The sequence below is a fragment of the Salmo salar genome, chromosome 01, assembly GCF_965601325.2.
Source record: "Salmo salar chromosome 01, fSalSal1, whole genome shotgun sequence".
Taxonomy (NCBI): Eukaryota; Metazoa; Chordata; class Actinopteri; order Salmoniformes; family Salmonidae; genus Salmo; species Salmo salar.
The window spans coordinates 166,906,329-166,933,796 of record NC_138291.1 but is presented as its reverse complement, the minus strand read 5'-3'; the positions used below and the strand labels follow the sequence as shown (position 1 = coordinate 166,933,796).

General features: G+C 41.4%; 1 protein-coding gene and 3 non-coding genes across 4 annotated transcripts; all 4 read right to left on the bottom strand.

The window, feature by feature from the left end:
- Nucleotides 1-18,444: 18,444 nt before the first annotated feature.
- rl37 (60S ribosomal protein L37) lies at nt 18,445-20,818 on the bottom strand. Its single transcript, NM_001141878.1, is given in 4 exon segments — nt 18,445-18,556; nt 19,250-19,334; nt 19,765-19,900; nt 20,786-20,818. Coding segments are annotated over 4 exon segments (294 nt in total). The 5' UTR covers nt 20,789-20,818; the 3' UTR covers nt 18,445-18,486.
- On the bottom strand, nt 18,592-18,680 carry LOC123726833 (small nucleolar RNA SNORD72). Its single transcript, XR_006758988.1, has one exon. It is a non-coding gene; the product is annotated as a small nucleolar RNA SNORD72 (small nucleolar RNA).
- On the bottom strand, nt 19,484-19,562 carry LOC123726832 (small nucleolar RNA SNORD72). Its single transcript, XR_006758987.1, has one exon. It is a non-coding gene; the product is annotated as a small nucleolar RNA SNORD72 (small nucleolar RNA).
- On the bottom strand, nt 19,971-20,049 carry LOC123726831 (small nucleolar RNA SNORD72). Its single transcript, XR_006758986.1, has one exon. It is a non-coding gene; the product is annotated as a small nucleolar RNA SNORD72 (small nucleolar RNA).
- Nucleotides 20,819-27,468: the final 6,650 nt, after the last annotated feature.

Genomic DNA, 27,468 nt, shown 5'->3' with positions numbered 1-27,468 from the left:
TCCATTTTAGTTCTCAGGGAACATGTCTTTATAAAATTCTTCCTCAAAATATGCCACATTTTCGTTACCTGAGAACAAACTAGCAAACCCATCCTCCCACTCCTTAAGTACCTGTGTAATATCTGAGTTCAACCCCCCCTGCTCTTCCCTGACTTTCATTGGAATTTTCTTATGTCGATTTGGTCCTAACTTGTTGATTTGGCTCTAAAACTGTTCAGGATTTCTTGTCTGTATCTCCTCAAGGTATCTCCGTTTAAATATGTGCAGTCTTTTATCAAACACATGATGTTTTTTCTTAAATTCCTTCCTACACTGTTCTCTTGTATTCATATCTTTACACTGTAAAAATAAGTACTCAGTCTTGTGCATTACTGACCATAGATCCCTTAACCCTCCTATTATGTTGTGGGTCAAATTGAATACTAGTTAACCTCTCTTTTTCTCCATGAAATGAAATGACTTTTCCTCATTTAGGGTCATGAACCCAACTTCAAAATGTGGACACACGGATGTGTTGTGGAATGTCTGTGTAGATTTTGTATAGAAACATGATGTGGGTCATTTTGACCTGGAGGTGTTCATGTGTATAGATTTTTTCACAGGTACAAAATAAACGAGTGTCTTTGATGTATATTGTTTTGACTGGTTTTGGTAGCATTTTTATAATTATGTTTGGGTGAAAGGGAGCTTTCGCAAGCTTCTCCTTCTCAGTGCAAGAGCAGCAGATCTCTGACACTGACACTTCAAATGAGCTCCTAACATTAAATGCTTGTTTGTGAGAAAGGAAATATGTTTAACAAATAGTTCTTAAATATAGAGTTTTTGAAATCAATTGTTCTTGTATTTCTTCTTTCTGAAAGGTCTGACAAAATAGTTTGGGCTGTTTTTACTTGATTCTTTGACTGTTGTCACGGTTGTCGTAGGGTTGAGACCAAGACGCAGCGGGAAAATGTACACTCATCTTCTTTTATTAAAGTGAAGAAGGAAAAACACCTGCCTCCAATTGAGAGTCCAACCCCCAATAAACTAAACATAGAAATTCAAATGACTAGACTAAACATAGAAATACATAAACATAGAACAGTGCCCAAAACCCGGAATAATAAATCAAACACCCAACTACTAACACAACCAGCCCGAACCACATAAAACAAATACCCCCTGCCACGTCCTGACCAAACTACAATAACAAATAACCCCTTTTACTGGTCAGGACGTGACAACTGTCTTGAATGTATTTATTAAAATGTGCGGGTCAATCTGACCCATATCAAAATGGACTTCATTTTTTTCTCTCAAAGCACCAGGGTTAACTCATCATCCCAAGTAGCCTTGTTCAGCTTGTAAACTTTCCTGGACTTGGGGGGTGTATTCTGTATTCGCACATTGTTTTCTGGTAGTGCCTTCAGTTTTTCACCTGAAGCATGGGCAGAACCAGGTAAACACGTGCATGAGCTCGGCAAGTATCCATGCGTCTCGTGCATATATTTATATTTTCTGCGCATGCTTCAGGTGATAGAAATCTAACGCACTACCAGCGCTTTGAAAGTTGATGTAATTATACTTTCCAGTGGATATATTGTCTCTCATTCCTACCGTCAAAAGGACCAACTACACGGACAACCGGAAAAGTACATTCAAATATAATTTTATTCAACATTCTGGCTTGTAAAGTTCATGAGAAAATGTTCCTGATTGAAACGATAATTTTGCCCTACGTAGAATTCAATGCAATTCAACCTTGGGTTTCCAGGTGTGAGAGCAAAACTCATGACTATGATTACATTTCCATTATTAGCAGCATTTAGGCTGTCCACTTTGAAGAGCTGAGACAGAATAGCTATATAAGGAATGGAACATATATGACCAGGCCCTGCTACCATTATAACCTATACAGCTGTCAGATGTGGACGTTAACAAGCAACAACTGAGATGGAAAGATAATAATGGAGAAAGGTCAAGGAAATCTATTTTCATATAGAGGGAGGGACTCTATACGTTATGCAAAGACAGAATCCTATAAAGGTAGGACTCTGTAATATGAGAATTTAGTCTCTTTCCATGGAGGGGCTCGGCTCTGTTATGTTTGTAATAGGGTCTATATTGAATTCACAAGTTCTAGCAAGAGTGGTATATTTCTGAGTTAATATTCCACAGCACAGGCAAGTCCATAGACTGCTTACAGACTAAGGAAACCAGTATGTCACTTTGTAATTTGGGTGAACTATCTCTTTAAAGAATGTTTTATTGCAATCTCTCATTTCCATGCTCCAGCCCCAATGTGAACGAACCTGTTTTGTTAATGTTTAGTTGCTTATTTATTTGAGGACCTTACCTCTTTAAACAAGTTGGCGTTGTGGCTACAACCTTTCTCCCTGTCAGTCTTTTTTGCTCATGTTTATCAAGGGTGGCAATAATTTCAGAGGTGACTATATGTGATTTGTGTGTGATCAACACTCCATTCAATAGCCTATTGAGCAACTATGGGGATTACCAGTGAGTCTGCCCTGCTGGTTCTGCTTTTGTTAGAGACTCGTTTCCAGTTTCATAGAACTCTAATGTCAGAGAGTAAGCATGTGTGAGTGGGCTGGAGAAGGTTACTACCGTTTTCTTTCCAACATGATCCATGTCAGTGCAGTTGGCTAGTCTACTAGTGCTGCCGCCCCGGATATCATATGCCTCCAAGTCTGAAGGCATCGGTTTGATCCCTGGTCTTGCCACTCATTTTCTGTGCTATACCCCTCTCACCTGTCTACCATACACATTTAGGAACCACTGCTCTAAGGGCCCTCTCAGTAGACTTGGGGGTGATGTTCAGCCCCCATATTGCCAATGGGGATGTTGGGGAATTTCCCAAAGTGGGGTCAATAACACTGAGACTATCCTTGAAGGTTCATGATTTTAGAATGTGTCCATAGGTGGTTCAGAAACAACTGAGGGGGCTTTCCTGAAGAAGGTCAGTATACAGGCTGTCATAAAGACAGCAGAGAAGAGGAAAGTGTTATTTTAAAGTTAAGATGAGGAAGTGTGATATTGACATAAGGATGTGATGGTGGAATGTCCCACGGCCTCACAAGGTCACAGATTTACACTGTTTAATTAAAGACAGGGGTTAAGTTATCCATCACCACCGAACACAGCGTTTGTGGTCATTTCTTGCACTAGGCCTATACCTAAAAGTTGCATTCAGAGCATTATAACTGTTGTACTAATACGAATTCTACTTTGGAAAGCAGTGTTATACTTATACTTTTAGAAAATATTCTGCTTTGTTAATGCATGTAACATGTACATATTTTATTATGACAAATCAAACTTAGAAAACCAACATCAACAACCGTTTTAAACAAGTAGATTGATGAGATGGTTATCTATTATACATCAGTAAATCCAAAAATAGCCACTTGTTTGATCAAAGTAATTATCAGGTGATTGTAATGCTTTGAGCTCCTCTTCTTACTGCTATACCATGAGCAATGATACAAACGGAAAAGAGAAATTGCTGAATTTGACTTCAATTATTTTACTTAGAAAAAACAAATGTATAAAAAACTTCTCAACAACTGATAACAAAGAAATGCCCTCTGTGCATATACACAAGAAAGTTAAAAGATACTTACAAAATAATTTTTGGGATTTAAAATAATAGATTTTACAACTTTTTCTATCTACATAATTAATGCAAGTACACAGCAGATGTGATATGGGTGAACCTTTATGAAGGAAGCTTGCTTCCAAGTGTGCTAAAATCAATTCTGAAGTGAGGCTAAACACAACATAGACACAGGTAAATAAAGTACTTGAAATTACAGACTAGTCTATTTCCTATTTTTGTACCAACTCAGAGAAACTCAAGGATGTTAATTATTTTCGTTTTTCCTTCCCTGACCTCCTTTTGTCTTATTCTGTTGCTTCTCTGCTCTGAAATGCAAGTTAGGAACGTTTTACTTTAGGAAAGTTTCATTTGATGAAAAGGTTAATGGGAAAATATTTCATTTTTTTTCGACAGCAATTCTTTTCCTTGCTTGCCGTCTGGGTTCAGACATTTTTTCTTACCATTCCTCATTGTGGCACTACAAAGAAAAACAAGATTTTTAGTCTCACTTCTGAGTATTTTCATTCCACACACAATGTGTTAAATATAATTATACATATTTTATACATTTGTAATACTCACATAAGTTCTGTCTTTCTACAAAATACAGTCTTTGGGTACCCCTCTAACTTCTGGATGTGTTTTATCCTCACAGACTGCGTTAGTTTTCCCTGCATTGACATTTCTCAGATCCTCTTCCTATTGAACAGAGGATAAGAGATACAGCGCTATCATTAAAACATCAACCTATGCAACAGGAAAGAGCTAGATTATTGCCTAGGGAACGTTCACGCAGGCTAAGCTCCAATAGTTGTCTGTATTGTGGTGCTGTAGGGCATTACATAGCCACCTGCCCAGTGAAGAGACCTGAATCCTTAGTAGGCACAAGTACACTGGTGAGCCTGACTGGGAAACCTCTAATTCCCATTACCCGAACTCCTTTTTATGTGATCTTGCTGTGGGGAGACCAATGTAAGTCTCTCCGGGTGCTCATTGACTCTGGGGCAGATGAGTTTCATGGACGCTACCCTGGTACCGGAACTAAGTATCCCTACTCAACTCGTCTCCGTTTCCATGGATGCCAGGGTACAGGACGGCCTCTCTATTGGAAGAGTCACGCACAGCACAGTTCCCATTAATATGCGGGTATCTGGAAACCACAGTGACTCAATACAGCTTCTCCTCATTGAGTCTCCCCACATCCCTATTGTTTTGGGATTTTCTTGGCTCCAGAAGCACAACCCCGATATTGAATGGACCACGGGTTCAATCCTGGGTTGGAGCACGTTCTGTCACTCACACTGCCTAAAGGCGGCGCAGCCTTCCCCTAAACGTCTGCCTGCTGGGTTAAGTTTGGCCTCGGATCTCTCTGCCGTTCCCGCAGAGTACCATGACCTCCTGGAGGTTTTCTGCAAGACTCGTGCTACCTCCCTTCCTCCACATCGTCCTCACGATTGTGCTATTGACCTCCTCCCGGGCATCACACCGCCTCGAGGCCGGCTATATTCCCTGTCTGGTCCTGAGACCAAGGCCATGGAGGAGTACATCGAGGACTCTCTGGCTGTTGGGAGCGTTCATCCTTCTGCCTCTTCTGCTTGCGCAGGATTCTTCTTTGTGGTGAAGAAAGACAAGACCCTGTGTCCATGCATTGATTACCGGGGCCTCAATGACATTACGATCAAAAAACGGTACCCTCTACCACTCCTCTCCTCGGCTTTCAAACCTCCCCAGGGGGCTACCATCTTTTCCAAACTGGACCTTCGGAATGCCTACCACCTTGTGTGGATACGTGAAGGAGAAAGGTGAAAGAAGGCTTTCAACACTGCCAGTGGACACTATGAGTACCTGGTCATGCTTCTCCCAAGGTACCGTTCACATGGTCTCCAGCAGTGGACAAGGCTTTTGGGGATCTAAAGCAGTGATTCACTACTGCCCCCATCCTCATCCATCCGGACCTGACTCGTCAGTTTGGGGTTGAGGTTGAAGCTTCCAAAGTGGGAGTAGGGGCCGGCTAACCGGATGTTCGTACCTGATTTGGCCTGGCCTCAGGTACTGGAATGGGCTCACTCCTCCAGGCTTACCTGTCATCCTGGGGCTTGTCGTACCCTGGCTTTCCTCCGACAACGCTTCTGGTGGTCCACCATGGCTCCTGATGTCTCGGCTTTCGTCGCCGCATGCATGGTGAGCGCTCAAAGCAAGACTCTGCAGCAAGCTCCGTCTGGCCTCCTTCAGCCACTCCCTGTCCCTCATCACCCCTGGTCCCATATTTCCCTGGATTTTGTCAATAGGCTTCCGCCGACAGATGGTAACAACACCATTCTGACGGTGGTGGATAGGTTTTCCAAAGCCGCCCATTTCATCCCTCTTCCCGTCGGCCAGTCTGTCCTCCGGGTTTCATCCCCAATCCAACGGCCAGTTGGAGCGAGCCAATCAAGACATGGAGACGACACTTCGGTGTCTCGTTGCTAGTAACCCCAGAGAGGTGCTAGGTTCCCGCTAAAGACATCCTGGACCTGGCCCTCATCACCAACTTTCACCGTCGGCACCCTGGTCAGCCAGGTATGTTCCCAGGTAGGACCCAGTTGGCGCCCCTGGGAGGGGGGGGGGGGGGGGGAGTACTGTCACACCCTGATTTGTCACCCATCTTCCCCATTAGTCCCTGGGTATTTATTCCGGTGTTCCCTATTTGTCTGTTGCCAGTTCGTCTTGTCTTGTCAAGTCAACCAGCGTGTTTTTCCGTGCACCTGCTTTTTCTTATCTCTCTTTTGCTAGTCCTCCCAGTTTTGATCCTTGCCTGCCTTGACTCTGAACCTGCCTGCCTGTCCATAATGCCTGCCCTGACCTTGAGCTTGCCTGCCAATCTGTACCTCCTGGACTTAATTTATGATCTTTTGCCTGTCCACGACCATTCTCTTGCCTGCCACTTGGATTATAATAAATGTCAGAGACTCTAACAATCTGCCTCCTGTGTCTGCATCTGGGTCTCGCCCTGTGCCCTTATAGCTCTCCCTTTCTGGCGCTCGAGGGTGCCAGGCTGCCCTTCATTACGCACACCTGTCAGCATCATTACGCGCATCAGCGCTCATTGGACTCACCTGGACTCCTTCACCTTGTTGATTGCCCCATCTATATCTGTCTGTTCCTCCGTTGGTTCCCCGTGTCAGCATTAATGTTGTTATGTTTTCATGTCCTGACGCTGTCCTGTCCTGTTTCATGTTCGTTGTTAATTAAATGTTCACTCCCTGTATTTGCTTCTCGTCTACCAGCGTCGATCCTTACAGGCCTGTTCGGCCCTCCTTTTCCTATAGTCCACAATCATCTCCTATGATGAAACTTTCTCTCATGAGGACAACCACAGGAAAGGAAGACCCAGAGTTACCTCTGCTGCAGAGGATAAGTTCATTGGAATAACTGCACCTCAGATTGCAGCCCAAATAAATGCTTCACAGAGTTCAAGTAACAAAAATCTCAACATCAACTGTTCAGAAGAGACTGTGAATCAGGCCTTCATGGTCGAATTGCTGCAAAGCAACCACTACTAAAGGACACCAATAATAATAAGATAATTGGTTGGGACAAGAAACACGAGCAATGGACATTAGACCGGTGGAAATCTGTCCTTTGATCTGATGAGTCCAAATTTGATGAATTTGGTTCCAACCGCTGTGTCTTTGTGAGACGCAGAGAAGGTGAACGGATGATCTCCGCATGTGTGATTCCCATGCTGAAGCATGGAGGAGGAGGTGTGATGGTTTGGGGGTGCTTTTCTGGTGAGACTGTCAGTGATTTATTTAGAATTCAAGGCACACTTAACCAGCATGGCTACTACAGCATTCTACAGCAATACGCAATCCCATCTGGTTTGGGCTTAGTGGGACTATCATTTGTTTTTCAACAGGACAATGACCCAACACATCCAGGCTGTGTAAGAGCTATTTGACCAAGAAGGAGAGTGATGGAGTGCTGCATCAGATGACCTGGCCTCCACAATCACCTGACCTCAACCCAATTGAGATGGTTTGGGATGAGTTGGACTGCAGAGTGAAGGAAAAGCAGCCAAGTGCTCAGCATATGTGGGAACTCCTTCAATACTGTTGGAAAAGCATTCCAGGTGAAGCTGGTTGAGAGAATGCCAAGAGTGTGCAAAGCTGTCATCAAGGCATAGGGTGGCTACTTTGAAGAATCTCAAATATAAAATATATTTTTATTTGTTTAACACTTTTGCTTACTACATGATTCCATATGTGTTATTTAATAGTTTTCATGTCTTCACTATTATTCTACAACGTAGAAAATAGTAAAAATAAAGAAAAACCCTTGAATGAGTAGGTGTGTCCAAACTTTTGACTGGTACTGTACATTTATTATACATGTAAAGTAATCAATAAGTTCTAGTACGGTAACATGAATAAGTATATTTCAAGCTAGAATCCAACAACACACATCAGGAACTGACCACAACTAAGACAGAGATCAATGAGGTCAAAGAGAGCGTGAGAACCACAATGCTTCCAGAACCTTTTAAAGTTTTGGAAGAAGATCCCAATTCCACAATAACTTACAAAAGACGAAGATAAGCAAACTGAGGAAAGATACCATGGACTACCGCAATGACAGGGTATACCCTTGGAGGTTTAACGCACCATCGCAGGGCTATGGAAAAGTCAGTTTCAAGGAGAAGCCATCCTTCCCCTCTGGCTCCAACACTTGCAATTTCCAATCCGACTCTGATCAGGATTTTCAACGGGAAGGAGAACGACACAGCCCTGGAGCGCGAACAAGACCACAACGGTACCGCTACAACACCAGACAAAGAGGACGCAGAGGGGTCGACGCGGAATGGGGAGAAAGATGTTAGCATGGCCTGAGCAGCAGGACCAGAACCTAATCTTCAACCTGTTTGACAACAACCTGACACTGGCCGAGCAACGCCTTCTTAAAACCTCTCTGGGGTATGTGGGAACATTAGATTATGTTAGGACAGCGCCAAGACAAGAAAAACCACACAGCCATTTTCCAAGAAAGGAGAGGTGTCACAAAAACCAGAAATACAGCTAAAATGAATCACTAACCTTTGATGATCTTCATCAGATGGCACTCATAGGACTTCATGTTACACAATACATGTATGTTTTGCTCGATAAAGTTCATATTTATATCCAAAAATCCCATTTTACATTGGCGTGTAATGTTCAAAAATGTTTTGCCTCCCAAAACTTCCGGTGAACGAGCACATCAATTTACAGAAATACTCATCATAAACGTTGATAAAATATTCAACTCTTGTTCAAAGAATTATAGATACACTTCTCCTTAATGCAACCGCTGTGTCAGATTTCAAAAAAGCTTTACAGCGAAAGCACACTTTGAAATAATCTGAGTACGGCACTCAATCACAAAACCAAACCCGCCATTTTGTGGAGTCAACAAAACTCAGAAATAGCATTATAAATATTCACTTACCTTTGATGATCTTCATCGGAATGCACTCCCAGGAATCCCAGTTCCACAATAAATGTTCATTTGTTTTGATAAAGTCCATCCTTTATGTCCAAATACCTCCTTTTTGTTTGCGCATTCAGTCGAGTAATCCAAATCCACTGTGCTCGCACAGTTAGTTCAGACGAATAGTCAAAAAAGTTATATTACAGTTCGTAGAAACATGTCAAACGATGTATAGAATCAATCTTTAGGATGTTTTTATCATAAATCTCCCATAATATTCCAACCGGACGATTCCTTTGTCTTCAAAAAAGAAAAGGAACACAGCTAACTCTCACGTGAGTGCGCGCCACTGAGCTCATGTCATTTTCTCAGTCATCTGATTCCAATGGCTCTTATTCTCTCCCCAGTCACAGTAGAAGCATGAAACAACGATCTAAAGACTGTTGACATCTGGTGGAAGCCTTAGGAAGTGCAAAATGACCCCATTGACACTGTATACTCGATAGGGTATATCTTATATCATATCTTAGCTTCTGGGACTGAGTAGCAGGCAGTTTACTCTGGGCACCTTCTTCATCCGGACGTCAAAATACTGCCCCCTACCCCGATGAAGTTAACAAAGGTTTGTCCTATGTCCCCCCTTTCACCACTAATCCATTTAATGTTGAGGACAGACGTTCCGCTAGCGGAACCCCGTTCCGCCAGCAGGACCCCACGCCAACAGCCAATGGAATAGCAGGGCGCGAAATACAAAACAACAAAAATCTCATAATTCAAATTTCTCAATCAACTATTTTACACCATTTTAAAGCTAAACTTCTCGTTAACCCAACCACATTGACCGATTTCAAAAAGGCTTTACGGCGAAAGCATAACATTAGATTATGTTAGGACATCACCTTGACAAGAAAAACATTTACATTTTAGTCATTTAGCAGACGCTCTTATCCAGAGCGACTTACAGTAGTGAATGCATACATTTCATACATTTGTTTTTGTTTTTTTGTACTGGCCCCCCGTGGGAATCGAACCCACAACCCTGGCGTTGCACACACCATGCTGGCGTTGCAAACACCATGCTCTACCAACTGAGCCACAGGGAAGACTAAAAGACTAAAAGACTAAAAACCACAGCCATTTTCCAAGCAAGGAGAGGCGTCACAAAAATCTGAAATACAGCTAAAATGAATCACTAACCTTTGATAATCTTCATCAGATGACACTCCCAGGACTCAATGTTACACAATACATGGATGTTTTGTTCGATAAAGTTCATATTTATATAAAAAAAACATTTTACATTGGCACGTGATGTTCAGAAAATGTATTGCCTCCAAAACTGCCGGTGAATGAGCATAGCAATTTACAACAATACTCATCATAAACGTTGATAAAATTTACAACAGTTATTGAAAGAATTATAGATACACTTCTCCTTAATGCAACCGCTGTGTCAGATTTCAAAACAGCATTACGGCGAAAGCACATTGTTCAATATTCTGAGTACAGAGCTCAGCCATCAAAGCAAGCTATACAGTTACCCGCCAAGTTCTGGAGTCAACAAAACTCAGAAATAATATTATAAATCTTCACTTACCTTTGCTGATCTTCGTCGGAATGCACTCCCAGGACTCCCACTTCTACAAGAAATGTTTGTTTTGTTCGATAAACTCCATATTTATGTCCAAATACCTCCTTTTGTTTGCGCGTTCAGATCACTATTCCAAAGGCAAAATGTGCGAGCGCAAAACCCGAGACGAAAAGTCAAAAAGTTCCATTACCGTTCGTTGAAACATGTCAAACGACGTTTACAATCAATCCTTAGGGTCTTTTTATCATAAATATTCAATAATATTCCAACCGGACAATAGCGTATTCATTACAGACGAAAAAGAAGGAACGGCCTCAGGCAGTCCACTTGTTGAGTCAGCTCTTATTCTCTCCCCAGTCACAGCAGAAGCATGAAACAAGGTTCTAAAGACTGTTGACATCTAGTGGAAGCCTTAGGAAGTGCAACATGACCCCACAGACACTGTAGTTTGGATAGGCAATCACTTGAAAAACTACAAACCTCAGATTTCCCACTTCCTGGTTGGATTTTGCTCAGGTTTTTGCCTGCCATATGAGTTCTGTTATACTCACAGACATCATTCAAACAGTTTTAGAAACTTCAGAGTGTTTTCTATCCAAATCTACTAATATGCAAATATTTGACTCTGGGCCCGAGTAGCAGGCAGTTTACTCTGTGCACGCTTTTCATCCGAATGTGAAAATACGGCCCCCTATCCCAAACAGGTTTTAAGATAAAAGTTGAGATGTTCAAATTCTATAGTTCCATCAAGTTGAAATACTTCTACAACAAAGACAATGTGCAGGTGTACAATCCCCTACTGAATCCTCACAACAAACGACTGTAAGAGTCAAAATAATTTTTTATCCACCAGTCAACAATGCCGCTATTGATACTTTTTGTAATCTGGTGGAGAGAGATATTTAATCCTGCAGTCGTCTAAACACAGACATTGAGAAAGTTGAATGTGATACATTATCGTCCCTGAGCAGTAACAGGAACGTGGTTTGGAACCCGCTAACAAAGGAGGCGGCTTAGTATTGTTAAATAAAGACAACTATGACTCTGAGATCATGTCCCAACTCTCTAATGAGACTTGTTACAGCAAGTTGAAAAGCAACCCTACCACCATTTATAAGGATGAAATTGACTATTTTCTCCAAAATGCATTGGCAGAGGGCCATATCTCTCAAGCTGAATTCAAGTATCTTACAAAAGACTTCCCTTCAGTCCCTCTTATGTATTGCCTTTTTTTATGGTTCAAATTAGAGAAGCCCCCTGGACGGCCTATTGTAGCATGTAATGGCAGTTTAACTGAACCTATTTCCCATTGTGTTGACCGGATGCTACAGTACGTCCTATATTGGTGTAATTGCCCTCATACTTGAGAGACACTGGCAATTTCATTAAACAACTATCTGAATTTGAAATAGGTGATGACTATTTGGATATCTCTCTCTCATCACCCTAGATGTTGTTTCTTTATGTACTAATGTACCACATTACAAAGGACTGGAGGCTTTAAAGTTATTTTTGGAACAGAGAGGGGACGCCCTCTGCAGGTTTTTTGTTGGACCTGGCGACTATCTACCTGTACAATAACTTATTTTTGTTTGAAGACAGTTACTATTTACAAAAACAGGGAGCAGCTATGGGGCTCCATTTTCTTTCCTTACTATGCATGTTTATTTGTGGGTTATCTGGTAGACAAGTTAATTCGGCACAATAACCCGTTCTCCCAACATATACTTATGTGGAAAAGATATATTGATGATGTGTTTCTCTTTGGAAGGGTCCCCTCAATGTGTTTTATGATTTGCTCGCTTACCTTAATGATATGGTTCTATTTATCAAGTTCACAGCCGCGATTAGTCATAGCGAGATATCCTTCCTTGATACCGTTGCGTGCCTTGACTAAGGGTCATTTTCCAAAATGTATACAAAGCATACAGACAAGAACAGTATCCTACATGCCTCTAGTGCGCATCCCACATTTCTTAAGACGGGATTATCATACACACAATTTATGAGACTGAAGCATAGACAGTTTGAGGCCCGCTCATACCCTAAAGAATGGCTTGATGATGCACATATTGTCCTCTGAGTGATGACGTCACATCAAGGGAGCCATTAAGCAACATTGGAATGTGCTCATGGCTGATCCTGCTTGCCAAAATATTTTCTCTGACCCTCCTCTCTTTTCACACTACAGAGCCAGGTATGTCAGGGACTTCATTATTTGGGCCGACACTCATGTTCTGCTGTTTTCTTGCTTGATCGTGTGATTGGTTGACAAGATCACAGCTTGGGACTTTGAAACTGTGTATACTCTCTTTGTTACAATATGCAATGACAATTTGATGGGCAAATATTATAATGAAGTTGCTATTCATTAGTAGTAAAGACCTACATTTAATGACAGGTATTTCAAGTAATAATGCTTTCTACATGAGCACAAAGTTCAAATGTCATAGGCCTATGCAGGTTTTGCCATTGTCTCTTGTCATAATTTAACGCCTTCAGAAAGTATTCATAACCCTTAACTAGTTTTTTTGTTGTGTTACAGCCTGAATTCAAAATAGATTAAATATATTTGTTTCTCTCACCCATCTACACACAATATCCAATAATGACAAAATGAAAACATGTTTTTAGAAACTTTGGGACATTTTGAGAAATGAAATATAGAAATATCTAATTGACATAAGTATTCATACCCCAGAGTCAATACATGTAAGAATCACCTTACAGTTGTGAGTCTTTCTGGGTAAGTCTCTACGAGCTTTCCACACCTGGATTGTGCAACATTTGCCCAATATTATTTGGAAAAATCTTAAAGCGCTGCCAAATTGGTTGTTGATCATTGCTAGACAACAATTCTTGCCATAGATTTTCAAGTACATTTCAGTCAAAATTGTTACTCGGCCACTCAGGAATATGCAATGTCTTCTTGATAAGCAACCTCAGTGTAGATTTGGCCTTGTATTTTTGGTTATTTTCCTGCTGAAAGGTGAATTAATCTCCCAGTGTCTGTTTATTTTTTATCCTGTAAAAAACTCCCCAGTCCTTAACGATTACAAGCATACCGTTAGCATGATGCAGCCACCACTGTGCTTGAAAATATGGAGAGTGGTACTCAGTAATTTGTTGTATTGGATTTGCCCCCAACATAACACTTTGTATTCAGGACAAAAAGTATTTATTTGCCACATTTTTTTGCAGCATTACTTTAGCCTTGATGCAAACAGGATACATGTTTTGGAATAGTTTTTATTCTGTCAAGGCTTCCTTCCTTTCACTCTGTCAGTTAGGTTAGTATTGTGGAGTAACTGCAATGTTGTTGATCAATCCTAAGTTTTCTCCTATCACAGCCATTAAACTATGTAACTGTTTTAAAGTCACCAATCCCTGAGCGGTTTCCTTCCTCTCCGGCAACTGAGTTAGGAAGGACGCCTGTATTTCAGTAGTGACTGGTTGAATTGACACACCACCCAAAGTTTAGTTAATACCTTCACCATGGTCAAAGGGATATGCATTTTTTTACCCATCTACCAATAGGTTCCCTTCTTTGCGAGGCATTGAAAACCTCCCTGGTCTTCGTGATTGAATCTGCTCGACTGAGGGACCTTATATATAATTGTATGTGTCGTGTACAGAGATGAGGTAGTCATTCAAAAATCACGTTAAACACTATAATTGCACACAGAGTGAGTCCATTCGTATTATTATGTGATTTGTAAAGTACATTTTTACTCCTGAACTTATTTAACCTAGCCATAACATAGGGGTTGAAATCTAATTGACTTAAGACATTTCATATTTTCCTTTTTTATTCATTTGTAAACATTTTGAAAAACATAATGGCACTTTGACATTATGGGGTATTGTGTGTAGGCCAGTTACAACAAATCTGAATTTTAAATTCAGGTTGTAACAACAAAATATGGAAAAAGTCAAGGGGTGCGAATACTTTCTGAAGGCATTGTGCATACCTTCTGAAAGAGGCCATTTCATCTCTGCCTCGGAGCTGGCCTGTTGCCCGCATCGGTAGGCCCCTGTGATTGCAAATATCCGCAAGCGGGACATCCACTATTTTACAGGGATTATAGGTATTTTTAGACATCTGAAACCAACAGGATGAATGTATCACACTAACACAAGAACAATTAACAATACATAGCAAACCTAATGTAAACTAGGCTAATAGTCAGCCTACAAGAATACATAGTGTTATTGGGAAATTAGTCAGTATCCAAGCGAGTCGGCTAACCAAGTGTTATGGCACATTAGCTAACTTAAACTATATCAAGGATAAATAAATACATACACATATTTTCAAAGAAAACACTATTTAATTATACAGTATCTCTATTTGAACAAAATAAATCGATTTGATCACAAGAAAATCCTAACAATTCCGGTAAAGAGCGCCACAGTCAGGCAGAAATATCTGAACGTTCTATCTTAAAGTGGGAACAATTTGTTTGCCTGGCTAATATGGCTGCTACTTTTAAATACTATACAAGTAAATGAATAGGTGACCTTTACTGCTGTAAACATGTCTCCAATATAATCGCATAGTTTACACAGGCCCACCGCGAACTTTTGACAAATAAATCTCCGTGTGAAAAGGAGTCCCATGGACTGTTTTGTCAATGAACTCAATGTACTCCAAACACTGGGGGTAACCAGATTATCCCAATAATTTAGGTACCCTGGTAAACGATGCACCCCACTGATATGTTATATTGCGAACTGACTGAGACTCGTTGTTGTTTCCCTGTTTACTACTCAAATACATTTTACTTATTAAGTAAAATACAAAAATGAACTGCAATACACTGGTCTCCAATATATTAGCATAACTAGGCTATACAGAACCGCGGCGGCCACATTGTATAATTAGAGTATTTTCTTCATATTAAAATGTGTCTCATTCTGAAATGCCTAGCTCTGCCCACTGGGGCGTGGTTTATGGAGCGCTCTTCGAAATAAGCGCTTGTTTATTTTTCCAACGGATAGAGTTACAGTATCCCACCACACCGGAACAGAATCCTGCACCTCTCAGCTTTGGACTGTTTCGTTCCGTAACCTATTTGCCAAGGTCCGGTACCTCTCGTGGCATGACAAATAATTGTAACGGTTTTCAATGTAAACAAGTATAATTAAAGCAAGTTAATTAAAACCAAGTTATAGTTAATTGAAATTGACTCCTCTGTAATTCTCCTACACCTTAAATAACGTAATGTGAAAACGTGCCTGACATTCTAAGAATTAATTCGGGTTGGGCCGGCCCGGGATTAGCCTATGGTTTGCGCAACATTGTAGTTTATATAGACCAAAGCTGCTACTCTGTTATTATCAACGCATAGTCACTTTATTAACTCTACCTACATGTACATATTACCTCAAACAATTCCGAATAATACACCAGGAGTAGTGCTATAATTTAGCCACAGAGTATCAAATCTTATTTAAGTTTTTTTTAAGTAGCCCAATCACAAGGCATGCCTACAGCCGGGCACGCAGACGCAAATCTGTGAACACTATGCAACCAGCACTTTTTAAAAGAGATGGGATTTACCCTCAACGCAGGGGTTTCCAGGATTATCGCAAATAGTTTTAGAGACTGGGGGGCAGGGTCTGGTAGTGCTCTAGTTCTCCCTGTCAGAATAAGCAACAGAGGACTTGGAAAGCATATCAACTCCTGTAGAAATGGCACTATGGTTATTGTGAATAGCCTAATTTATGTTCCTTTAACTCCGCTTTCTAGTCACTTTATACAAACTGTCACCTCCTACCATTCTGATAGATTGGAGACTGTCAGAAAACATGGTTGTAACCTTAATACATTTGGTTATTATTCCATTGGTTACCTCAAGGCAGATGCCCCAGGCATCACACTCATTGAATATGGCGCTTTTAAATGTTAGAGCAATCACTAGTAAAACCTTTCTCGTGAATGACCTCATTACTGAGTGCAAAGTTGACTGCATGTTTCTCACTGAAACATGGCTGTCATCAGACCATAGTGCCGCTCTTTTCATACTCTATCAGAAAAGGGAAAAGGGTTGGGGGAAAGCCTCTATTTTAACTAATGCTCTCAGCTGTATGGACATTTTGTTTGGCGACTTTGGGTTTAGGACCTATTTAACCGGTCGAGTTTGTCACCCTTGTTGAACATACCTCACAAGAAAACACATCACGTGGCGTTCCACAAGGTTTGATTTTGGGTCTGGTATTGTTCAGTTTATATGTTAACCCTTTGGCAGTGTTATCAGAAAGCACAGCATTGATTTTCACTGCTACGCAGACAATACAAAACGTTACATTTGTGTCACCAGAGGATTTTAGCTCCACGGATAAATTATGACTGTATTTGTGATTTAAATACTTGGATGGCTCACAACTTCCTCCAGATAAATCAAGACAAGACCAAGGTACTTATTGTGGGAGCCAAACCGCTGAGAATCTAGCCGCACATTTTCATTCACGGGCAATAAAGATAACTATTTTAGATTCTGAACTTAATTTTGAATCACACATTAAGAATGTAACCAAAATAGCTTTTTACCACGGTGCAGTAATTTCTCTCAGGCTGATAGTCATGCTTTTATTACAAGAAGGCTTGACTGCAATGCTCTCCTGTCTGGTCTAACCACGAAAGCTATTGGTCAACTGCAAAACATACAAAATGCGGAGTACAGGTACTGATCGGGTACATTACACCAGTTTCAAGGTCTCTGCACTGGCTGCCTGTGAGTTCTAGAATACATTAAGATTCTCATACTGATTTTTAAAATCAATCCACAATTGTGCACCCCAAAACATGTCAGACAACTTAAAAGCATATGTACCCAGTAGTTCCCTCAGGCACTGACCTTTTAACTATCCCAAAGCCTAGGACAAAGAGGCAGCCTTTAGTTATGCCCCCAGGCTCTGGAATAGCCTGTCAGAGTACCTGAGGGGGGCCAAAACTGTGGGCATGATCTTACATAATTTCAGCTGTTTAGGCATTCAGTGTGTCATATTTGTTTTTAATTAGACAAGTCAGTTAAGAACAAATTGTTATTTACAATGACGGCCTACCCCGTGCCAATTGTGCGTCACCCTATGGGACTCCCAATCACAGCCGGATGTGATACAGCCTGGATTCGAACCAGGGACTGTAGTGACACCTCTTGCACTGAGATGCAGTGCCTTAGACCGCTGCACTACTGGGGAGAAGCTGTTGTTTTTCCCAGTAAAGCGTATTCTGTTGCAGTCCATGTCTGAAATGTGCTGTATAAATACAGCTTGATTTGATAAATCACATTTCTGAACACGCGACCAATAAAATGATTTGACGTAGAACCTAAATGTTAACCCATAACATATTGTTCCCCAGCTTTTGCACTTGCAATGGCAGGATTGTGGGTTTGATTACCAGGACCACCCATACTTAAATGTATGCATGACTAAAGTCAATTTGGATAAAAGTCTGCTAAATGGCATATTTTATAATCTCACCACACACACACACACACAACTATAAAAAAGTACTTATCCATACCATTTCCATGGCCGTTAGAGGCTGTCAACCAATGATTAAAGCAGTGGCATGGTAATGAATGCTTGCACTAAATTGGAGCAAATGTGCAAGTAGACAGAAAAACTTGTTTTTAAAAAAGAAGGGGGGGGGGGGGGGGGGTAGGATAAGTAAAAAATAAAAAAAAAAAAAAAAGAATTATTCAATTGGGATTGGTGAACCCCACAGTTCACACTTATCTGTTGTGGAAAGAATTAATGGATGATTCATGTTATACTGAGAAAAAAACCCAGACGACTCAAAACTATCAACAGCACATTTATTTAAACAAGTAAATCCAAAGTGTGTCTAGGACGAGCTGGAGGCAGCCACTGCAGCACGCTTAGGCTTTGGGGTGGTCCCTTCCCGGAACCCGTTCCTGAAAAGGATGGGGAAAGAAAACAAGACAAGTGAAGCTTGCTTTAGTAAAGATGTTAAAAATAAAAAAAATCACTGTGATATCATCAGTTCAGACATTTATTTTGTGACATCATTGGCAAGCTCATTTCCGCTAGCATTATTTCAAAGCAAGTTGTAACAGAGCAAACAGGCGAATAGCAGTGGCTTATTGGTCACAAACAGACTCGGACCGAGTCACATAAGTGTCAACAACCACAATTTAACTCACATTTTAGAACGGCCTGCATGTCTTTAGCATTTGATTAACTAAGGCCCTTGAGAGCCAGTCCTGCAGGTTTTCATTTCTCCACGGAGGGTTGAGTGTCTGCTGGTTCTCTCTCCACCCTAACTAATTAATCATTCAAGGTCACCAATTAAAGGAACTCCCCTCAACAGCAAAAAAACCTGCAGCCACCGCCCTCCGTGGAATGAGTTTGACACCCCTGCACTAATGTTAACGATTGGCTGGAGACAGGAATCAGGAGAAAACGCTTTGAAAGGGGAATAGTCATACTTGAACTTGTCCAATAAGAATGCCATTTTCAGACCCAAACATTTTACCATGTGCCCTACTGAACAACCTTGGTTTTCCAGGCAACGAAGAAAAAGGAAAATCATTTCAGCAGTACTGTGTACCGCTGGCTTTACATGAGTGTTCTGTTGATGTGCTCACCTGAATCTGCGGTAAACGACTCGCAGGTGTCTCAGGCGACCGGACCCAGTGGTGTTCCTCCTCTTGGCCTTAGCACTCCAGTTGTCTACAGAAAGGGACCCGTTAATAAACAAAAATTGTCACAAAGCAGGATCAAAGGTTTGAGGCAAACATTCCCAAATATCCTCACTCCTGTCAGACGTGGGGTCACACATTATGGAAAGATCTGTCAACCAATGAATGTGCATGCTTGGGGTCTCGTCTCAGTCACAAAGAAAGAATCACTGAAATTCATAAGTTCAGACATTTGTATTGAAAACATCATTGACAAGACACTGGGTAGTAAACATTAATTGTGTCATGCTGCACTGTGTCAAATATTCTAACAAGTCAACAAGGCAAGCAGTAAAAGACAATGCAGTAACAACCCTCATTATTCAACAAGTTGAGACAGAATGCCCACAGGTCTGACATCTTGGTTACAATATAGCAGTTTTTACAATAAATCAATTGATCGTTCAAGGAACGGCACTTACATCTTCTCTTGCGTTTCTCGGGATACCCACACTTCCCGCAGGACGACTTCTGCAGGTGGTAAGCCTTGGAGCCACAGCGACGGCACAGAGCGTGCGTCTTATTACGCCGCTTTCCGAAGGACGATGTACCCTTCGTCTGAAACACACAAGGTCCATAAGTTGCCAAAGATCTTTGTCATCCAGTGAGCATGCATGGAGATGTCGGGATCATGTCTCAGCCAACAAGTAAGAATCACTGAAATTCATATGTTCAGACATTTGTTTTGAAAACATCATTGACAAGATTGGTAATTATTTGCAGAGAATTAGTCATTTGCCGCACTGCCGACTGTATGTTAAGGTAATCAAGCTGGACTACGAACGTTTCTAGTCAAATTCCTGGCAACTTAGTGTAACCGGTGTGAAATGGCTGGCTAGTTAGCAGGGTGCGCGCTAATAGCGTTTCAATCGGTAACGTCACTCGCGCATAGACCTTGAAGTAGTTGTTCCCCTTGCTCTGCAAGGGCCGTGGACTTTGTGGAGCGATGGGTAACGATGCTTCGTGGGAGGCAGTTGTGTGCAGAGGGTCCCTGGTTCGAGGCGAGGAGACGGACGGAAACTTAACTGTTACATTAGTTCAATGTTTGCTTGAGGCAAGGTAGCTAACTTTAGCAATGGTTCCTTTGCTAGAAAGTTGACGTTAGCCATGTTGACTAGCGGTAGATAGCCATTGAGCTAACTAGAAATATACATTTAAGTCGTGTGAATAACGCATAGTAGAAAATTATTCACACCCGAAATAATGTGAGATTTAGTTGAAAGAGCACATTACTTTGCCGGTAGCAAGCTAACTAGCTGAATAGGCAAGATGGCAAGCAAACATTCAAGGTTTTTATACACCATCTAACGTTGCATCAAAAAGAATATCGATGAGAAACAATTATCTGTGATTACAAGTCGTAAATCACAACAATTTATGGTAAAATAAACAGATACAGAAATAGATGTTGTACGATACATCTCTGACTATTTTTCCACTCACCATTTTCTTCCTATGGGTGGGTGAAAAGAGACCGGAAAAGCCCTTGGTGTTGCATTAAATCCCAACCGAGGTTGTTCCGGTGTAACAGTAAAATAAGCCCCCTTAATTAGGACAAGCGTTTATTTCAACAAATAGCCGACAGAGTACTAAGGATGTAAACATTTTAATACACTACTCATGGCAAATCCGATCAATTTGTTTTGTTGTTCATGCCAGGTACGGACCATGTTTGAATACTTTAAAATGCATACTTCCTTCTTCGCTGTTACACACATCCAATCATGTTGAACCAGTGATTACTCCAAGGAAGGGAAGAGGAAGAGGGAAGGATATAATTTAAAAAGTATTCTATCTGGGCCACTTCTATAGCTTGCTTCTGAAATGGATATGAATTCACAGATTTCTTCCTTAGCCTATCAAGATAAGGAGTCCACAACGTTCGTCAATACAGAAGTCCTGCTTTGAAAGACTACAGAGGTGGAGTAGCATACAACACAAATAATCAATTTCAATCTGTCAATCAATGTCATTTTGTGATCATCATAGCTTATATAAAAGTTAAATTAATAAAAAATATTAATAACTGATATGTTTGCAACGTCAATTGCTTTTGAGTGTAATATATTTTTTGGCCACCAGATGTTGCCATTCAGCTGCTGGTGGCTAGGAGGGACAATGATCTAAAGCAGCTTCATCTCCTGTATGCTTTCCGTCATCTGAAACCAATTTAACTGTACAGTTTAAGGGCATTCCTGCTGGGTATCCGCCATATTGCTATTCACAGATTTGTAAAGAGAGGAGAGAGGAAAATGACAGGGATCCACTCTGGATAAATGGACATGGACTCACTGAATGAGCATGTGATGTGGACTGACTATCAGTTGAGTTTATGTTGTGAATTTAGTTTTTCAATGGCAAAACAGAATTATGTATATTTCTAACGTGTATATTGTGACAATATTTTCCCGAGATTTGTATAAACATTGCTGTCTGTCTCTGACATTTCCAACAATGTTTAAATATTCAGATTTGATCTCCAGCTGTCCCATAATAATGAACGTGTCGGGACGAGACAGAGAGGCAGGCAGGCAGGCAGTGTTTCTCAGCCAGTCAAAATCATGAATCATTTTTATGAATATACAGTGTGTGCGGAAAGTATTCAGATCCCTTGATTTTTTCCACATTTAGTTACGTTACAGCCTTATTCTAAAATTAATTGAATATTTTTTTACCCTCATAAACCTACACACATAATGACAAAGTGAAAACAGCTTTTTAGAAATGTATGCAAATTTATACAAAAATAAAAAAACAGAAATACCTTATTTACATAAGTATTCAGACCCTTTGCTATGAGACTCGAAACTGAGCTCAGGGCTTTGAGTTTAGAGCTTTCCATTGATCATGATTGAGATGTTTCTACAACTTGATTGGAGTCCACCTGTGGTGAATTCAATTGATTGGACATGATTTGGAAAGGCACACACCTGTCTATATAAGGTCCCACAGTTGACAGTGCATGTCAGAGCAAAAACCAAGCAATGAGGTCGTAGGAATTGTCCATAGAGCGCAGAGACAGGATTGTGTCGAGGCACAGATCTGGGGAAGGGTACCAAAAAATGTCTACAGCCTTGAAGGTCCCCAAGAACACAGTGGCCTCCATCATTCTTAAGTGGAAGAAGTTTGGAACCACCAAGATTCTTCCTAGAGCTGGCCACCCGGCCAAACTGAGCAAACGGGGGAGAAGGGCCTTGGTCAAGGAGGTGACCAAGAACCCGATGGTCACTCTAACAGAGCTCAGGAGTTTCTCTGTTGAGATGGGAGAACATTCTAGAAGGACAACCATCTTTTCTGCACTCCACCAGTAAGGCCTTTATGGTAGAGTGGCCAGACAGAAGCCATTCCTCAGGAAAAAAAACATGACAGTCCGCTTGGAGTTTGCTAAATAGCACCTAAAGACTCTCAGACCATGAGAAACAAGATTCTCTGGTCTGATGAAACTAAGATTGAACTCTCTGGCCTGAATGCCAAACGTCACGCCTGGAGGAAACCTGTCAACATAACTACGGTGAAGCATGGTGGTGGCAGCATCATGCTGCAGGGATGTTTTTCAGTGGCAGGGACTGGGAGACTAGTCAGGATCAAGGGAAAGATGAATGGAGAAAAGTACAGAGAGATCCTTAATTAAAATCTGCTCCAGAGTGCTCAGGACCTCAGACTGGGGCGAAGATTTACCTTCCAACAGGACAACGACTGTAAGCACACAGCCAAAACAACGCAGCAGTGGCTTTGGGACGAGTCTCTGAATGTCCTTGAGTGGCCCAGCAAGAGCCCGGACTTGAACCTGATCGAACAGCTCTGGAGAGACCTGAATCGCGCCTCATTAGCTCATTGTTATGGATGTATCCAAATAAATGTCACTATAAAACAGCTTAAACTAATGCAAAGGCAGCTACTTTGTTGTTATTCTGGCTGTAAGTTAGCCGTAGTTGCCTAGCTAGCAAGCAAGTATGACAATGGAACATTTAGAATGAACAACTGGGTTGCGTCCATAGATACAGTGCAAAAAGATCGAATGTCTCTTACAACCAAACCGATAGAACAAACAACCAGCCGGCTTGGGTAGCAACTCTAGGTTTGTGTCGGTACTATATCTTGTGGAAGGATGAAATAGTATGAATAAATGAATCACATTTTTAATTAAAATACAGAAATCACATGTTGGTAACCCGTTGTATAAAAGTGATAATGCAGTCGAAGCCACTGTTTGGAGGATATATTTGCACAGTTAGCCGGCCTTGGACTTCGTGCCGGGCCTAACAACACCAGTGTCAATATATCCTCCAAACACTGGCTTCTCGGGCATTATCACTTCAATCAATTTTATCAGCAAGAAAAGGTATTTTGAGTGGTATAGTTGATGAAAGTAATTATTGTTGTATTTTCACACAAAACTCAGATTAGATGTATCGGGGTTAGTGCACCTACAACAAATCCTATGGTATTTTATATTGTTTTTAGACACATTCACATAGTGATATAAAATGTAACTTCTTCCTATAAAGTATCCCAGTACAACCAAGTTAATAACTTTGAGAAATATAAAAAGTCAAATTCATTCCTTTTGAATGATATTCATAAATAAATAAAACATTTGGTGAAATATTTGGTCAAATTAAAATATTTAGTTTGGGGCCTCCCGAGTGGCGCAGGGGTCTAAGGCACTGCAACGCAGTGTTGCGGTGTCACTACAGCCTGGGGTTTGATCCTGTGTCATTACCTGCCGTGTCATTACTGGCCGTGATCGGGAGTCCTATAGGGCGTCGCAAAATTGGCCCAGTGTCGTCTGGGTTAGAGGAGGGTCTGGCCGGGGGGGGGGGCTTCACTTGGCTCATCGCGCTCTAGCGACTCCTTGTGGCGGGCCGGACGCCTGCAGGCTGATCATCAGTTGAATAGTGTTTCCTCCGGCACATTGGTGCAGCTGGCTTCCGGGTTAAGTGAGCGAGTGTTAAGAAGTGCGGTTTGGCGTGTCATGTTTCGGAGGATGCATGACTTGACTTTCGCCTCTCCCGAGCCCGTTGGGGAGTTGCACTGATGATACGAGATGGTAATCACGAAATTGGGGAGAAAAAGTTGGTAAAAAAAGATAATAATAATCATTTGTTTATCAATTTTGTGTTTTCATCCAAATATTTGTTTCAAATAATTTTTCTGTTTTATTACCCGTATTTTTATGATCAAAGACTGTTACATTTAACCACACCTACTGGGTTAATTGTAACATTTCACCTCTGACACTTTTGGTTTGAATTGTAAACAACTGGTATGTCCCAGAAACGTAGTTACAGTGAGTAATGGTAGCTGAGATATGTATGTTGTCTGAATACAATTTTTTTTAGAGTTTGATTAAAAACATTTTATACAAACAACATATGTGTCTTAGCTACCATTACTCACTGTAACTATGTTACATTTAGCCCCGGTCTACCCTAGCTCAATTTCTTTCCCTCCCTATTGCCTTTGTAAGTAGGCCTATGCTCGCAAATAGTCCTTGAATACCCTACTGAGAATATTCATCATTGATATTTAGGAATATGCCAATTCACTTTAAACCTCTTATTGGGAAAGAGGAAATACGTGTAGGCCTAGTGGTATGACATTTATATGGGGTGGGCCTACACACACAGTAAAAAAAACATGGGATAGAAGTGTTGAGGGAAAATGATTCGGGCCCAAAACACCAAAACTTCAACCTACAACCAAACACATAACCTAGTCTAAGCAAAAGAATGATGCAAGTGTGGATTTTACAGGATTCTTTTTTTGCCATTAAGGAGGCTATAGTCATTCTATAAGCTTTTTAAATGTTTTTTGTTTGTTTTATAAAATATAGACATTTGGAAATTAGAATGTCATTCCTTGTCAAAAGCCAGATTTTCCCTTTGTAAGGCCAATAGGATCTATTAGACATATAGGTGAAGACGGGTTTTTACTGGGCACTGATTTACTTGTGTGCCCATAGTGCCCAGTAAACACCCGTCTTCACTTGTACTGATCCCCATTAGCTGTTGCAAAAGCAGCAGCTACTCTTCCTAGAAGCATGGCATAATACAGAACATTGGTAGACAAGAACAGCTCAAGGACAGAACTACATACATTTTTTAAAAGGCACACGTAGCCTACATATCAATGCATACACACAAACTATCTGGGTCAAATAGGGGAGAAACGTTGTACCGTGAGGTGTTGCTTTATCTGTTTTTTGAAACCAGGTTTGCTGTTTATTTGAGCAATATGAGATAGAACGGAGTTCCACACAATAATGGCTCTATATTATACTGTACGCTTTCTTGAATTTGTTTTGGATTTGGGGACTGTGAAAAGACCCTTGGTGGTATGTCTGGTTTGGAAAGTGTTTTTCAGAGCTGTGTGTAAGTTGACTATGCAAACAATTTTGAATTTAACACATTAATGTTTCTTATAAAAAGAAGAAGTGATGCAATCAGTCTCTCCTCAACTCTTAGCCAAGAGAGGCTGATTACAATGAAGAGCAAGACGTGCCGCTCTGTTCTGGGCTAAACTAGGTCTTTCCTTGCAGCACTGGACCACATGGCTAGACAAAAATCAAGATTAGACAAAACTAGAGCCTGCAGAACTTGTTTTTTGGAGTGTGGTGTCATCTCTTTATTACGGACAGACCTGTCCCCATCTTTACAACCATTGAATCTATATGTTTTGACCATGACAGTTTACAATCTAAGGTAAGGCCAAGTCATTTAGTCTCCTCAACTTGTTCAAATCAAATTTCTAATCAAATTTATTTATAAAGCCCTTCTTACATCAGCTGATATCTCAAAGTGCTGTACAGAAACCCAGCCTAAAACCCCAAACAGCAAGAAATGCAGGTGTAGAAGCACGGTGGCTAGGAAAAACTCCCTAGAAAGGCCAGAACCTAGGAAGAAACCTAGAGAGGAACCAGGCTATGAGGGGTGGCCAGTCCTCTTCTGGCTGTGCCAGGTGGAGATTATAACAGAACATGGCCATGATGTTCAAATGTTCATACATGACCAGCATGGTCAAATAATAATAATCCCAGTGGTTGTCGAGGGTGCAACAGGTCAGCACCTCAGGAGTAAATGTCAGTTGGCTTTTCATAGCCGATCATTCAGAGTAGCTCTACCGCTCCTGCTGTCTCTAGAGAGTTGAAAACAGCAGGTGTGGGACAGGTAGCACGTCCGGTGAACAGATCAGGGTTCCATAGCCGCAGGCAAAACAGTTGAAACTGGAGCAGCAGCACGGCCAGGTGGACTGGGGACAGCAAGGAATCATCAGGCCAGGTAGTCCTGAGGCATGGTCCTAGGGCTCAGGTCCTCCGAGAGAGAGAAAGAAAGAAAGAAAGAAAGAAAGAAAGAAAGAAAGAAAGAAAGAAAGAAAGAAAGAAGAAGAAAGAGAGAGAGAGAGAATTAGAGAGAGCATACTTAAATTCACAGAGGACACCGGATAAGACAGGAGAAATACTCCAGATATAACAGACTGACCCTAGCCCCCCGACACATAAACTACTGCAGCATAAATACTGGTGGCTGAGACAGGAGGGGTCGGGAGACACTGTGGCCCCATCCGACGATTCCCCCGGACAGGGCCAAACAGGCAGGATATAACCCCACCCACTTTGCCAAAGCACAGCCCCACACCACTAGAGGGATAATTTCAACCACCAACTTACCATCCTGAGACAAGGCCGAGTATAGCCCTCAAAGATCTCCGCCACAGCACAACCCAAGGGGGGGCGCCAACCCAGACAGGAAGATCACGTCAGTGACTCAACCCACTCAAGTGACGCGCCCCTCCTAGGGACGGCATGGAAGAGCACCAGTAAGCCAGTGACTCAGCCCCTGTAATAGGGTTAAAGGCAGAGAATCCCAGTGGAGAGAGGGGAACCGGGCCAGGCAGAGACAGCAAGGGTGCAGGGGCGGAAATCGCGGGGGGGACGGGGGGGACACGACCCCCCCATCCTGGGAAAAATATGATTTGTCCCCCCCAATATATCACTGAAACATAACTATGTAATTTAAATAATATTAATAATACGCAATGAAAGCAATTGTGCTGATTATAGACACTTAACAGCGCGTTTTTAAGTTTCAAAAGATTGCGACCCCCCCACCATTTTCCTCACAATG